At 39.9% G+C, this 15,836-nt stretch overlaps 1 protein-coding gene across 15 annotated transcripts in view; it reads left to right on the top strand.

The window, feature by feature from the left end:
- Positions 1-15,836, top strand: part of TRIM2 (tripartite motif containing 2) — an 87,720-nt gene that overhangs the window by 41,131 nt on the left and 30,753 nt on the right. For 7 of the 15 annotated variants that reach the window (XM_064710836.1, XM_064710831.1, XM_064710821.1 and 4 more), the window contains exons 2-3: positions 8,417-8,598; positions 10,729-10,966. In XM_064710836.1, coding sequence (XP_064566906.1) covers positions 8,465-8,598; positions 10,729-10,966 — 372 coding nt within the window. In that variant the 5' untranslated portion in view covers positions 8,417-8,464. Of the gene's footprint in view, positions 1-3,498; positions 3,871-7,548; positions 7,607-8,416; positions 8,599-10,728; positions 10,967-15,836 lie in introns of those variants that run through there. The other 8 variants (XM_064710822.1, XM_064710828.1, XM_064710827.1 and 5 more) reach the window with 6 other exon arrangements.

The raw sequence follows: 15,836 nt of genomic DNA, 5'->3' as shown, positions 1-15,836 counted from the left end.
CCTCCCAGGCTTTGACAAATCCCTTGTGTTGTATCACAAGCTTTGAGAAAAAGCATCTGCTCTGCTGGATCATAAGATGAGGGAGTGACCATGGCTCATGGCTGTGGCTGGTGGGGAGGAACCAGGACCTAGCAGAGCTTCTTTTGGGGCAGACATGCTCTCTGGCTACAAAGCCACAGTGGGAGGAAGCTCTTGCTGTTCTCAGAGGGTGTGAGCTACAGCCTGCACTACTGGAGGATGTGGAGTGAGGGCTGGAAATTGCACTTGCTCTCTGGAAGCTGCTGGGTCTGCATGGGTTCACAACTGCAGCAGTGAAAGGTAAAGGCCATCGGCTCATAAGGGAGAATTAGGCCCCTTGATTCCTGGTTGTGGGCATGGCTCCACAATGACAAAACTTTGCTGTTTCACCCCACTTGCTCTCCTGGCACCAGAGTCAAATTAGGGGTGTGTGGAGCTGTGTGATGGCTGTAACAGCCCTATGCTATATTTGTGTTCCTAATCTAATCCTCATTTCCAGCATGTTGGCTTTGGGTTATTGATTTCTGGTCTCTCACATCTCTTACTTTTCAGTCAGCCTTAATTGCCAGGACTGTATTAGCTGGTCATTTAGTTTGAACTAACCCAATATTTTTTTTTCTGCTGACCTTAAAATCTCTTGTACAGCAGGGTGAGCTAGACTGCTCTCATTCAGTCAGTTTATAGTATAGGCTTCAGTGCAGACCATTAGTCTTAACTTGAAGTGTTTGGATGACTTATTTAATATTATCAATATCTACCTATGACCTGTAAGTTAACTTTGAGGTTTTTTTGTTTTTAATAATCATGGCCTCCTTAAGAATATGAATTCAGGTTGTATTTGTGACAGGGGAAACAATAAGTTATTCAAAACTCAGGACATTTACAGGGGATGACAAGAGAAGCTAGATCACTCTTCCATGGCACTACAAAGATGGCATGTACTATGTATTTTGTTCTCCAGAATCTTCTTCAATAGTCAGCAGTGACACAGATAAGTCAACAGCAACAATGAAATGCAGCAATTTTCTGAGGGAAAGTAGCCTATTCTTTTTAAAATAAAAACAGAAAAACAACAAACAAAACAAAGCATATAATGACCACCCCCACCCTCATCTCCCAGCACAAAAGACATACACATACAATAAACCTATTTGAATGAGTCTGGTTGTAACTGCTATGGGGGTAAAGTGCAAGATTGAATCAATTTCCTCTTCACTAAGGAGAAGGAACCCACGTATCAACACATAACAAGAAAAATCTCAGAGAAATGCTGTGCCTTTTGTCTCAACTTCCTTGCCACAGTAGCACATTTTTGTTCTGTTGAAGAAGCAGGATAATTTGTGGAGTATCAGCTCATTGTCAGCAGGCAACTTTTCAGAGTTAATTTTAAGAGAACAGGACTTTGAAGGAATCTCTCTTTTGGAAGTGTATTTCCCTATCAGAGTGGCTGCAGCTGTGGCTCCAGCAGTCTCCTTTGGCCATGAGGTATGTTATGGGATCTGTTCAGAGTGGTATGTAGTCCTTACTGCTGACCATAAATGGAAATAGTAATTTGAGTGATATTGGTCATTCTGTTTTAGCGTATGTAAATGCAGTGTTAGAAATGAGCAAGCAACTAAGTTGTGCCTGCACGCTTCTGCCCGACAGTCTTCAGTTCTGGGGGTGCCGCTCCTGAACTTTATCACTTCATTTTTGTTATAAGTGTCTTGTTCCACTGGCAGAAATAAAAAAGGCCTTGGATCTTCTTGTTGTGGGAGTGAAACCTTTTGCTAGTTCTTTGCTATACAAATTCCTCAGAGAGTTTAAAAAGAAAACCAAAAACCTCCCCGAACAAAAGATTAAAAAAAACTATGTCTCCAAAAACATGCCTGAAATCTCTGGCCTTCTTTTAAACTGTGAATCCTGCTGTCCAGATGCCTGCTGCTCTTAAATGTTGGAGCTAAAATGAAACATACCTTGTGCTCTCTCTTTGATTGAGTTCAGCACATGTTAAGGGAGTTAGAGGAGCAGTATTTTGGCACAGGCACCCCAAACCCTGATACATGCACACACGCTGCCTGATGTTTCATTTCGGGTTATAAACTGGATTACAACATGCCTTCTCCCTGTGGGCATATTGTCCAGGGAAACCAGGCTGGATCTGTCGGATGCATAAAATGATCTGGCTAAATGATCATTAAGTGGAAAGTAAAGAATGTGTGCAGAATTTGTATTTTCAACAGGAATTTAGATTACATTTCAGTCACACTAAATGATTTTTAATACTGCTTAACTCATCAATTCAAGAGTGGAATAAAATGGAAACCGTGCTTAAAGAGCTTGGGACAACATTTTAAACTTCTAAAATAGCTGTATCTGTCCTAATTAAGTCGGGGTGGCAGAGAGAGTATTTAAGCCCCACGTGTTTTCTTATTGATGCAAATGGTGCTTTGTGTTCTTTTATTTGTGGGAAGCTTTGTTAGCCTCAGTTAGCTGAAATACTTGCATATGATTTGGTTTTTTCAAAAGAAAAGATACACTGTATTTAGAGATGCAAATACTACCTTGTCTGCAAAACCCACCAGCTGTTACACTGGAAGACAAAACTAATTCTATGTTGCTTTACTTCAGTAGTGTCTGCATAGTCACAAGCAGCTTTTTAACAACCTTCTCTGCTTAGCTGAAAAATTGCAGGCACCAATTTTTTTTTATTTCTTTGGTAACAGCCTAGTAAAATCAGAGTTGATCTGTGAAATTTTAAAAAATGTAAGCAAGTAAATAGATTAACTATGATAATAATAATACACATTTTCATTAATGTTTATAGAAAAGTTGAACACTCTGTTAGCTTTGATTCCCAAATTCCTTGAATATGGGTTTACTACTTGCTGCCTTGAATATTTGACTTGAGACTGAGTCAGGTCAAATATATGGCTCTGTAATAGAAGTTGCTGCTGGTTTGTGTGTCAGTAGCACAGTTTTCCGGAGAGGCTCTTTGCTTCTGCTTTAAACATCTGGAGAGAGACTAAGAGCGTTTTGGGGTCTTTTGTTGCTTCTTAAAGTTGAAGCAGGGAAGAATTACGTTCCAAGAAATACTCAGAATCCTGGAAAAATCCGAGTGGAATCATTAAATGTTAAACTTTATCTTCTTTATAAACGAAAGTGCTTTCGCTTTATCTCTGGCAGCTGTCCTGGTAATGGGTGTTATGTAATACTTACTCTCTCCTTCGGCGTTAAATCCTTTTTCCGATTTGTGAGTAGTATTTGCATATGTATTTCTTAGCTGCATTGACATGCCAGATGCACAGTGGTAGCTGTCTCCGCCTGCTAATCCTGTAATAACATTCTGGTGACCAAATTCAATGGCCGAGCGCGGAGCCTCGGAACAGCTGATTGCTGAGTAGGGAGGAAAAAAAAGAGCCCAGCGAATCTGGTTGCAGCTCTCTGCTGCATCCCCATCCCACAATGCCTTGCACCATTTGCTGCAGTCTTTCTACACAGGCTGAGTGAGAAAAAGATGTGCTAAATAAAGATTGATTGGTTTGAATCCTGAAGGGGTCTCCCACTTGTAAATGACCCAGGGAGAAAAAAAAAATTCATGACGACTTCACTGGGCCTCCTCTTATTCTTCCATTTTTCTTTCCACCTGTCCTCTTCATGGAATGGAGCGTCATTCCTTAGAGCACAAAATCTCTTGTGCATCTAATAATGATTGTGCTGTGATAGGGACTCCTTAGCAGTCTTAGGCGTGAGGCTTGAAATATTAACAGATGATGGTTTGTTCGTTTGGATTACTGCGGAACTGCAGCTCCGTCCCTGCAAGGATTTTATCCTCAGCACTGCACTGATTAAGCTATTTTTCTACAAAGATGGGTAGGTCTGAAATGCTCGAGTTTGCTCAGTGTTATTCCTGGTGGCTGCTGCTGGGATGCTCCTGTTTTAGTCCCTGATTGTTCATTACATTTCTGCATGCTGTAAGAATGAAGAGGGTTGCTGTGTTTTAAACAAGGCACTAAGCTGATTGCAAGAGTGGGAGAGAAAGGAATGCAAATTTAGCTTATCAAGCCTTTTACACAAGTGGACTGTGTGGCGGTTCTGATTATTAATTTGCTCAGTGTGTTCTGTATTGGCTAATCTGGGGGCTGCTGCTAGAAATGGCTTGAATCTGTTCTTTATTCCTACAGACTGTGGACAGGTGATCTATCTGTTTTAAGGACTTTAAAGCCTCTGCTCTCCCAGTCCTTGAAGCAACATTATTGAGGTTCCCCACCCTTTCTTATGGCTCTGGAGGCCTAACTGTTCCTTTGGAAACGTTGCCATTGGAAACCTATTCATTCATAGTACATGAATAGACCCTGTAGGTTGTGAATACCATTGATAAGAAGAGGATGAATAAGCTGTAAGCAATTTGTTCTCCTCAGGCTGTACTTTCAAGCTAGTTGCAGCTCTGGCTGGGTGGATTTCAGAGACAGCAGTGTATTGTAACACAGAATTCTGCTCTTTTAGGAATAAAATCCTGTGAAGTGAACAGTTACTTGATTCCTCAATGTCTTTTCTCGGCTGGGAAACTAATAGAGAATTTTCAGGAGTTCCAGAGCTCATTTGAGGATACCTGCAGAAAGGATGCATTTTTCTGTTACATGTCTCTATTTACCTGAAACAACTCTTCTGGAACTGTTATTTGCTATACCGAACGTGATTTTTTTTTCTTTTCCTCCTTTTCCAGTGCTATAGGAAGTTCCTTTCATATGGGTGGGGCCGCACCCTGGCTTTCCTGAAGGCATGCATGCATAGCGGGGCAAAGCTTTCCACTAGCTTAGAGAGCCATTGTTTTCTCCTTTCTTGCTGTTCAGTATATTTTAAATGAAAATCGTATCTCCAAGCAGAAGGAAAAAGAGTAATGCTGTTTTTGGGGTGGCTGGGAAGATAGCGATCCTTGAGCCTCAAAAGGGCGACAAAGGGAGTAAATTTCAGAACCCTTTACTGCACTTGGTTTAGCAAACCTGAATTTGGTTTTGAGTGTGTGTGTGTGTGAGAGATAAATGGGTGGGGGCTTATGTCTTGTTTGGTGCAATGTTTCCTAGTGCTTTAGCTTTGCATATTTAAATTACGAAGTGTAACCTCATGGAGAAGTAATAGCCCCGTTTTCGAAGCTCATGCTTTAGCTGCTCTATTTTGATTGTGAGACATAATAAACCTCTGAAAAGCACTCTGGCAGTTCTTGAGCTCAAAAGATGCTACTTAAAAAAATAACATTTTTCATGTAAAAGTAGTGTTACTTTGCAAAATCTCACACTGCTAATACATTTAAAACTTACATTGCTGCAAGCATAGCAGTAAGTCAGAAAAAATACTGTTGGGTGAAATTCAAAAATGTTGTCTAAAATCTTCAGATTTTCTTCAAAGACTCTTTGATTGTACAGTTGCTTTCATTGAGTGAATGAGCAAAATCATCCTTCTCATAGCTACATTACTTTCATCAAGATTACATCAAAGGTGGAATTGCCTTAGAGAGGCTGCAGAATCCTGCAAATGCCATACTCAAATCCCATACTCATTTTTAAAGGGACTGTTAGTGTGAGAAGTTGTACCAGGCAGTGGCTGAAGCTTGAAATGTACAGGTGAAATTCTATTTCCAGGTGCATGTTTTAAATCTGATTTATGTGAACACAGGGGATAAATGACAGTCATAGCCTGCTGCATTTCAGATAGAATACAGAGTATTAAAAGCACTTATTTCTGAATCATGGTTTCTTTTGTTGACAAAGCTTAAAGGATGAGCATTTGAAAAATAAAGTAGCTGGCATGAGATTTGTTTATGAAATGCTAAGAATTACTTGATTTTGTGGTGACATTGGAGGAATGTGAAAAACTAAGATGAAAAACAGGTTAAATCAATTTTTTTTTTCAGCCAGCAGCAGATTTTCTTGTGTAACCACTATGTGCTGTTGTAGCTTTACTTGATAAGGGAAAGATGAAGTGCAGAAAATACCTGGCTGCTAGAGAACTTTCTTCTGTTAAATGACAGGCAGCATTCACTGGAGACCTATTCTTTCATATCTTAAGTACAGCTTTTTCCAGTAGTTTATGTTCAGTCTATAACAAAAAAAATATACTGTTGGTGTGTCCAATTTGGAAACCATGCTTTTGATAAGAAATCCTCCTGCTTCTGATTATCTTCCCTGTTTTATTTGAGTCCCTGCCTCTAACATTTGGGGAGGGAGGGTGGGAGGCAAACACAGCTGTGTGAGTGGTAGAATGAATTTTCCTTTTGAAACATGTCGCTGATGTTCTGCATGTTAAGCTGCCAAATGTATGAATACGTTAATGGGAATTTGATTGTCTGGTCTTTCTACTCTGTTTTGTAAAAGCCAGATATTTTGGTTCCATTTCTTGTAAAGCCACCTTTAACTCAAGCTTTTTAAAAGTAATGTGGTTTGCTAATTGATCTCCTAAGGTTAATTCTCTGTGATTTTTGGCATTTAAATAGGAAAAAATAATTTGTGTTTACGTAATACATTTTATCTTACTATGGGGAAAGAATTTTTTTAATATTAAAAAATATGAAAAAGACATGCAAATATTATCAATCCTGAAATAATGCATTTTGGGGTCATGAGCAAACATGATATTTTATGAGTACTAGAGCAATTTTTATAATTGCAGTTTCCCCTTCCCTGGTATAAAAGGAAACAAAAGGACCTGCCATAAGTGTTTTCCATTGAATGAAATGTCAGTTACTGCTGTTGGGTATTTGAACTGTGAATAACTTCATGCTGCTGAATTTGCTAACACCGAGGCGATGCCCCAGGAACTTGTTATCAGGGAAGCCAGCAGAGCTGACTTATGATCCATAATCACTGTCATTATCCTAGAAATAGCCCCTTGCTCAGTGCAGTAAGTAAAACATAGCAGTATGGCTAAGTACACAGCTCAGGAAGAGCTGCATGGGTTCAGCTGACAGTCTAGTGTGCTGTTCATTCAAGCACAGGAAGAAGACCTAATATAACACTAACAATAAAATGCTACACAGGTCATGCAAAGCATTCTGCTTTGCATGACCTTTGAGCATGATCAGCAGAGGGCTTGTTGTTTCTGTCTTGGAAAGACTGGACTGCCCTCAAGCTAGATCTCAAATTGTCTGAAATGGGTGAGTAAAAAGGGGTAGAACTGGTTCAGGAAGCAGTTAGACCCCTCAGGAGTGTGCCTGCAGAGAAGAAGGCCTGCAGCTCAGAGAGAAGAGGAGCCAGCTCTGCTGTGGGTGCGGGAGGTCTGGCAGAGCTCGGTGCTGCGGCACTCGCGCCTGCACCTCCTGGCACTTCAGCCTGCTAGAAATGCTGATGGACAGGAGTTCCTGCTGGGCCACCCTGCCAGGGACGCTGCTTGCTAGGTTTCCCTAAACTATTTTAGCTGGCAGTTTACTTTTTTCTGTGGTTGCTTCCATCCTTTTCCTCCTGTCTTCTGTTTTCACAATTTATTCTATTATTGGCTATAATCTGTATCTCCAGCTGAAAAGAACCTACGTTTTTCTCTCCCTGTGCCTTGTTCCAGGACAGGAGGCGTTCCAAGCCTGCTGCCATCTCTTTAACCTGCGATTTTAATTCTAACAGTTAGTAGACTTTTTTCTTAGCCTTTTATTTCATGCTTTGTGTGCCAGATTATGAAGAATCCTCAGTCCTAGAAACATGATTCTTACTACTAGTTCTGCCTAGAATGACATTTTTATTGCATTTATTATTTGGATGTGCTTCACATATCCTTCACCCTGCCATTGCTGATTCTCAGTGGCTATCAGTTGCCTCTTCTTTGATCTGTTTCTTTTATCATGAGGATTTTCATTGTGTCTACCTCATCCCTACTGGTGATGCAGAATTTGAGCATTCCTTCCCAGGGGCTGTCTGGTTTGGGGGCTTCCTGAAGTCAAAATCTGCGATATTTTTGGCAATACCAGCACCAACAAGGGAAAAAAATTGTTAGGTGAACAATTTTCAAACTCGGTCTGTGATGCAGCCATTTGACTGGCTGGTGCAGTTCCAGTTTGAGCATTTTGCCAGCAGTACTGTAGATGTAAGAAATCCGATGTTTGTTAGCACTGGCTGAACCTATTGGCACAAGAATGTTTTCATCATGGGTTTTCTTTAAAACCAGACAGCCCCGTAACTCTTTCAGTCCAGAGGCAGCATGCCTTTCCAGAATGCTGAGGCAGAGGTGTTGTAGATGTTGCTGACTGTTTCCGTGGCTGTCATCAGTGATAAACCATTTTAGAAGTTTAATTCTTTCTTGTTTTGGTTTTGGAAGTATGAATTCCTGCACAAGGATAAAACATGAGTGGAATTGTCAATGATTTTGTTATTTCATTTAGTTTATAAGCCATTTTTCTTCTTTTTTTTCTTTTCTTCTTTTTCCCACCCTACTCCAGCAGTGTGCAGGGTAGAAGGGAACAGGACCCATATGTCAGTGGTCTAGGATGGCCAGTGAAGGCTCCAACATCCCAAGTCCTGTGGTGCGTCAGATTGACAAGCAGTTTCTGATTTGCAGCATATGCCTGGACCGTTACAAGAACCCCAAAGTACTTCCCTGCCTGCACACTTTCTGTGAGAGGTAAGTCCTTTCCTCATGCTGGTAACTCAGGATTTGTGTCGTTCTGCAAGCACAGGACGAGGCATCCTTTAGTGGAACAGGACTTTCCCCTTTACTTGTACATGTCCTGTTAAGGCATGATAAAGTCTGGGAAGGCTGGAGAGGCAGAGATGTAGGAAAACATATTTGTGTCATGCAGGAAGAAGAGACAGTGGCATATTTGGAATACAATCCCTTTATGCGAGAGTAAACAAAAAGTAAATCCAATTAAACTAATGAATGTGGTTACTACAGTGTGAAAGGTGATGATAGCCAGAATTTGGACCTCAAGTTAATGGTCTCAAATTTATTCTGATTATCGTGTAATTAGAAGCAAGAAAAAAAATATTTGTTGATTTAATAAGTCAATAAGTAATTATCCCATCCTTTTAATGTCCAAGAGTTTTACATGATATATACATTATTAATAACCCAAGATTAAATGTCTTCATTATTCTGCAGTTTGGTTGACTGAAGCGGGAAAACTCTCTGGAAAGAGATGTGATAAACCAACCTGCCTTTTACTGTCTTTGGCTGAATGAACTGCATATGCATAATGATACTTTAATGTTGCATTATCCATCAAATTGTGAAAAATACAGGCCTGCAGAAAAGTCAGGTGAAGAATTAATGGTTAGTTCTTAATCTGATGATGAGATGCAACTCTGGATTGTATATTGAATGGCAGTAGAATGTTTATAAACGGTATATAGCGGTGTGAACACATTTAATTTAGGAGATTTCCACCTTTTAGGAAGAATTGTGGTGTGAATCTCTAATTTTGCACAGGGTGAAAGAAAAATTGTGGATCTCTGCCTGTGTCAGATGAACCGATCTTTTGTAGAACAATAGGAAATCGCAGCATTAAAAAAGGCTGCACTGAGACTCTTACTGAAGTCAGTGAGACAAGATTTTCACCATCATGTGTTAAGTTTCCTGACTTCTGTTCATGTGTAAAGCCTAAGGTTAGCTTCTGGTTTTCACTGTAATCCTCTTAGGCTGATCTGGTTATGGAGAGAAGCTGGAAGAACTCTTCCAGTGAAGTGCTGATGTGCAAAGCCTGAGCTCTCCTTTCATGGAGCCACTTCTGGGGGGTCAGGAGGAGGGCTGCCAGGGGAAGATGAAGAGTGGTGCAACCAAAACCCTTGTAAAAGGCTTGTGGAGCTGTGTGAGGTCACACTTTCTCAGTTGGCATCCCAGGAGGAGTTTGGTGTAGCACTGCTCCCCTTAAGAACTGCATTCTGCAGAGCTTCTTCTGCTTACAGGACCATACGGAATATAGGATATTGCATGCAACTGTATATTGCATGCCCAGGCAGGTGTTAACTTCATTTCCAAGGCCAAAAGTGGCCTTAAGTCTCACCTGGGCCAGCCTGGTGCATATTGTGTTGATTACTGAACTTTTGTGTCAGGTTTATACTCTGCGAAATTTATTTTTTCTGAAAAACACCAACACTGCCCTCCCAATCAAACACAAACAAAAATTTCCTCCAGAACTCCCCTTAACATAAACTGTGATAACATAGCAGGTAGTTCCCCATGTCAAAGAAAGCTCTGTTGATTTTGGGGAGCTGCCAAATAACTTTCCAAATTGAAATACATGAAAAAATTTCCTTTGATTTTATTGGAACCATGTTTTACCTCTGAAACACTAAACCCACAAACACAAGTTATTAAAGGAGTTTGTGTTGGAAAGACAAGGGTCAAGCACCAGTTAGTCAGTTAAAGGCACAGGCTCAAATACTTGATGCAACTTCATGTCTGTCAGACTTTATCAGATAAATTCAAAATTTTTACTGCATAAAGCATCCTGTGAGCAGCATGCAGTAGGCATCTGAAAGCATGATCAACTGCATGCATATCCCAAAAAAGGCATGTAACTCTTTTAATTATGTCTGCTTATTGAACCTATTTTTTTCATGTGGCAGAGTAAAAAAGGTTTAAATGAAAAATTATTCCCCATAATCACTTTTGCTTCAGAAGCCTGTTTGATGTACTTTTATAAGTAGGGGTAGCACTATTTCAAACTAGCTCTTTAACTGATGAAAGGGCTTTTTTCCCTCTTTGATGATACTTTCCCTTTCTTTCTCCTTCCACCTTCCTTCCCCATAGGTGTTTACAGAATTACATTCCAGCCCATAGCTTAACCCTTTCCTGCCCCGTGTGCCGCCAGACCTCCATTCTGCCAGAGAAAGGGGTTTCTGCACTCCAGAACAACTTCTTTATCACCAACCTGATGGATGTCCTGCAGCGAACGCCGGACAACAGCATTGAGGAGTCCTCCATCTTGGAGACTGTCACTGCTGTTGCTGCAGGCAAACCACTGTCCTGCCCCAATCATGATGGAAATGTAAGTGAGACAGCCGCCTGTGCTGTGTGCAGGTATTGATATGTGCTGACTTGTCTGGGTTTCATGGGTGTCTTTTTCTAAAGAGAAAGCAGGGGAAGTGGAATCATACTATTTCTTTGATTTTATGATATATCAGCAAAACACAATTGATTCTTCAAATTAACTCAAATGTTTTCAGTGGAGCATCTTGAAGTAGTCAGGATGTTATTTTATCTTACCAATCATCTGGGATGATGATGTCTTTTGGCACATTTGGTCAGAATTATTGTCCTGCAAGTACTGAACCTTGTGCCTTTACTTCTTTGGGTTGGGTTTCCTTAGCCCTTGTAGCATCAGCTGTTGCTGTGGGTAGCTGTGTGTTTGTCTGGCAATATGTGACAAGGACCTTATGAGTTTTACTGACCTGCACACTGGGACAGTACCAAAAGGTATGTGAACATATTAACATAGAACCAAATAAAAGTGAGTCCTAGCTTAGGATGCTTTGGATCAGCACAGGCTAGAAACAGAGCACATCTGTTTATCTGCAGTGTTTTGTGGATCTCTTATATCAGTTCTTGGAGGCTGCTTTGTTTTTTCCCTTCGCCTACTCTTTTTACCTAGCATATCCTCACACACATCCTCAAGTCATATCAGTGTAGTCATTGGCAAGTACTCCCAGATGAGTTAATATTCACACATTACTGCAGGGACAGCTCTAACTCTGCTTACTTCACAGTTTTCAGTGTTAACCTGTGTAACTTCATGATAGGCATATGAGCTCCTGATTCATAGCTAAGCTTATGCAAATATGTAAATAGAGACTGCAAAACTCAGCAACACTGTATTGTAAACTGAATGTTGTGTTTCTGTGCAGGCTAAGAAACATGCCAGTAGTTTAAGACAACTTTCTGGGGACTGTTTTATTTGATACTCAGTGAAGGTACATTGGTTGTGTAGGAGTAATTCAGCTGATAGGTAATGATTACTGTAATAGAGGAATAGCTCAGTTCCTTCTCTCTTGGAATTAGGTGGACTTGTAGAACTGATGTTGGACTCTGATTAATGAATAACTGGTGAAACTTTTTTAAATGTGTACTATACTAATGTGTGTGTAGTGGTTACTGATTAATATATTCCTAGGTTTTGTTTGCATTTTATTTGCCCTCTTTAGAATGAATCATAGCTGTTTTCTGACATAGCCATTTTGATAGGAGCCTTTTGATTGAGAAATGCAGAAAAAGGTCAAAATTAAGGTATTATTTGTTTTGTGTTTTAAATTATCAGCTGATTATTCTTTGGGTATGTTTAAAAAAACCTGGCTTGTCTACAATCAAAAACATGCCACCTTATACCTCTCTGATAACTCCTTTATAAGGAAAGGTGCATTTGTAAGTCCTCTAAACCAACTTGGCTTGCCTTGAAACACAGCATGCCATTTAGGATGTCGAGTAGTGTGTGATGGGAACATCCTCTCGCTTCAGTAGCTATCTGGGAGGGTTGGGGATAGCCTGAGGGTGACTCCAATTTAAAGCTTTGTGAAGCTAAGAAATGAAAAGCTAAGTGCACACATTAGTCCTTGAGATGGGAGGAGCTGAGGTAAGATTTGGAGAGAGCTGCTTGAGGCTGGCCATGTGGGTCTGGCTGCAAGGGTGCACAGGGCAAGGTGCTGGGCACCTTAAGCCTCACTGAGGAAATGGGATTCTGCTGGCTTTATAGGTTCAGGACACAAGAGCACTGTGTGGCAAATAGGTTAGATATTAGGAAATATCTAAAACATCTTCATCCAGAATGTCTTCCCTGGAATGTGATTCCCAGGGCAGTGGTCACAGCACCAAGCCTGCCAGAGTTCAAGAAGCACTTGGACAATGCTTTTAGGCATATGGTGTGACTCTTGGGGTGGTCCTTGGCAGGGCCAGGAGTTTGATTTCAATGATCCTTTTAGGTCCCTTCCAGCTCAGGGTATTCTATGATTCTAAGTGCCTGGCTGCTGGTAACTTTACTGGGGGCTTCAGGAAGTGAAAAAGGATTGAGCTGGCAGCTGGAGGAGAATGCCTTTACAGAACCAGCAGTCATTCTGCACTAAATCCAGTCACCATTAATTTTTACATATTGTTTCGGGTGGGGTCAGACCCATTGTATTTTTACTATTTGCATCAACTATATTTCTTTTAATTATTACCAGTTTTTCTTCATATTAGCTTGGAAATAAGTTTCTGATTAAACAAGGTTTTTTTTCTATCATTTCAGCCATCCTGGACTTAAACCTCTCTGATTAAGATAGAAACTGATGCAGGGATACTTTCTCATTTGCTTGCCTGTCTGCTTGGAACTTAGCCTTCCTCAGGCCATGTGGATTAGATACTTTCCCTTCCCAGTTGGTCACCTATTCCCATCACTCATATTTTCCATATGTGTATGTTTACTTTATACCTTCTGTGCACATTCTCCCATCCTCTCTTGTGGCAGCTTTGTTCTGTGTCTTCTTATGAAGAATGAAACTTAGTTTGTAGTATCTTAACCAACTTTTGTATTAAGATCTTTTGTATTACCTGTGCCTGAACTATAAAAAAACGCTTCCTCATTTTGACCCACCATGGAGCACAAGTGTATGTTCCTGTAAAATCAGGGTTATAGGGCACATATGGAAATTTTGAACCAGTAGGAGATTCTTATCTTCTGCCTACACATTAAAATAAAATTGGCTTTATTCTCAGGTGTGAAACACCTGCAGCTCTTATGTATGAAAGCATTCTGGATTTGAAACCTTGATCTACAATCATTTAGGGACAGTACAAAAGCCAGGATAGGGAAAGCTATGAAATTCTAACTCCATTGTATGTAATGAGTTGTGTAGCCTCTGAAATGTCTATACTTGGGTTTTTTTGAATTTGAACTGAAAACCAGCTCAGAGTGAAGGATCCATGTTTTTACAATGTAGAAGGTGGGACAATGTATTTTCTGCCTCTAGAGTGTAACAAGAGAGGATACACAGTATTAAATTAAACGCTTTTAACGAGAGAGAATGCCTTATCTCTGACTAGCTTTTTCTCAAAAGATCATAGCATAGCTTGGCAACTTGACAGGCATAAGATCTTTCCTTCAAAAACACTTCCTGAACTTGTGGAGCTGTTGCTTACTGCCTGTATGCTTCTCTAAGAAAAATAACAAATCACCTATCCTTGATATTCTGATGAAGTGACTTCATATCTTGCCTTTTAAACCCTTGCTTTTTCTCCTCACCTCTGTACTTCCCACCATGTCACTTACTCATGTATCCCATTAAAGTGTAATCTGTGGGTAGGGCAAAAGCTAACACACATTCTCATTCTAAGTTTTATCAGGTAGCTCAGAGGTGCCCTCAGGTAATTCAAACTTACATTCTTCAGAAAGCGAAAGCACACAAAGCTAAGGTGCACTTTAGCCCTGGGACAGAGGAATTAAGCATGTGTGTGTGACATGAGGAAGGTGGGTGGCAAAGAGCAGACTCATCCTTTTTCTGTAGACTGCTCTTTTAATTCAAACATATAGAAAGCAGAGGCTGAGCAATGTGATTTTACAAATGTGATTTTAGAGAAGAGGGGCTTGTGATTGGTGAGAGCTTTTTCCTCAAGACCTGAACTTTGAAGGGCTGAAATTAGTGTATCTTGGCTTTGTGAAATCTAGTTCAGAAGTACTTGGATCCTTGATTATGCAATTTTAAAAGTTTCTGTAAATTCAGTTGAATTATAGCAGTGAAGATGTGCATGGGTCTCTAGTTACATCATTGTGCTGAAATATGCTGGTCTGGTTTAAGGTAGGAATTACTGGATGGGATTTCAGAACTGGTGGGTATTAATTCACATTTCATTACAGCTAATGGGAATGTTCTCGTTGAATTTGTGGAAATACAGCTGAAGCCAGTGCTGCATGCTACGGTATATCCTGTACAAGAGTTCTCTAGAATTTGGAAAGTAGAGGCAAATGTCCTTTTTGGAGATATTTTGTAGGGCAAACCTGTCATAATGAAAATTTTTTTTGGAGATTCACAAAATGTGATGCTCACATTGGGCATGGAGGGGAGAAATGAAAAGTCAGTGATACTTGTCTGTCTGTAGTTAGAATTCAGTCTTGCCTGATTAAGAGATGCTAGGAAAAAATAGGAAATTAGCCTATCTAGACTGTTGAAGGTTGAATTGTATTATGAGGTTTTCCTTCTCCTTCATCTATGCACAATACAAAAATTATAGTGGGAAATGAAAGCTGCTTCTCTTGAGACATTTTGAATTTGAGTCAAAGACACCTTTTTCTACATAGAGATACACATTAGGTCTTTGTGATTTGTTTGCTATTATCATTTGAACTTCTGTGTTTCCCTGATGCTTAAATAAAGAGGAGGAAAGTTGTTTAGGCTGAACAACTTTAATGCTAATGAGATGCTTCCTTTCTTCTATATGTGGCTGCAAATATAATGATGTTTATTATGGGGTGGTTAGTAGAAAACAGAAATATTAAATTATTCTAATCACTGTATCCAAAGATTAAAGTACTGAATAAATAAAGGGTGTTTTGAAATATCTTGAACCTAAGCATTAAATTTTTGAGAGGCAGAAAGTTGAATTTAGGACACTCATGCAAAAGAAATGAATTAATTTTTTTGGTCATATAAGAAGATTTCAGAGTTACCTAATAAAATATTATTCCTTTTGACTGCTTCTGATTGCAGACTTTTGAAGCCTTTGAAAAGAACTTAAATCCTAAACTCTGTTTAACTGGTTTCCTCTATGCACTGTAAGAATGCATCACATCACAGTGCCTACCAAAGTAACTATCAGGCGTCGGAGATCTACTACAATGAGACTGCTAAATTCACAATGACTGGGGTAGTGTTCATGAGGGTTGACATTGTTTT

This window comes from Zonotrichia leucophrys, chromosome 4, assembly GCF_028769735.1.
Source record: "Zonotrichia leucophrys gambelii isolate GWCS_2022_RI chromosome 4, RI_Zleu_2.0, whole genome shotgun sequence".
NCBI lineage: Eukaryota > Metazoa > Chordata > Aves > Passeriformes > Passerellidae > Zonotrichia > Zonotrichia leucophrys.
Note: the sequence above shows the minus strand (reverse complement) of the source record. Positions and strands in the feature narration are given on the sequence as shown.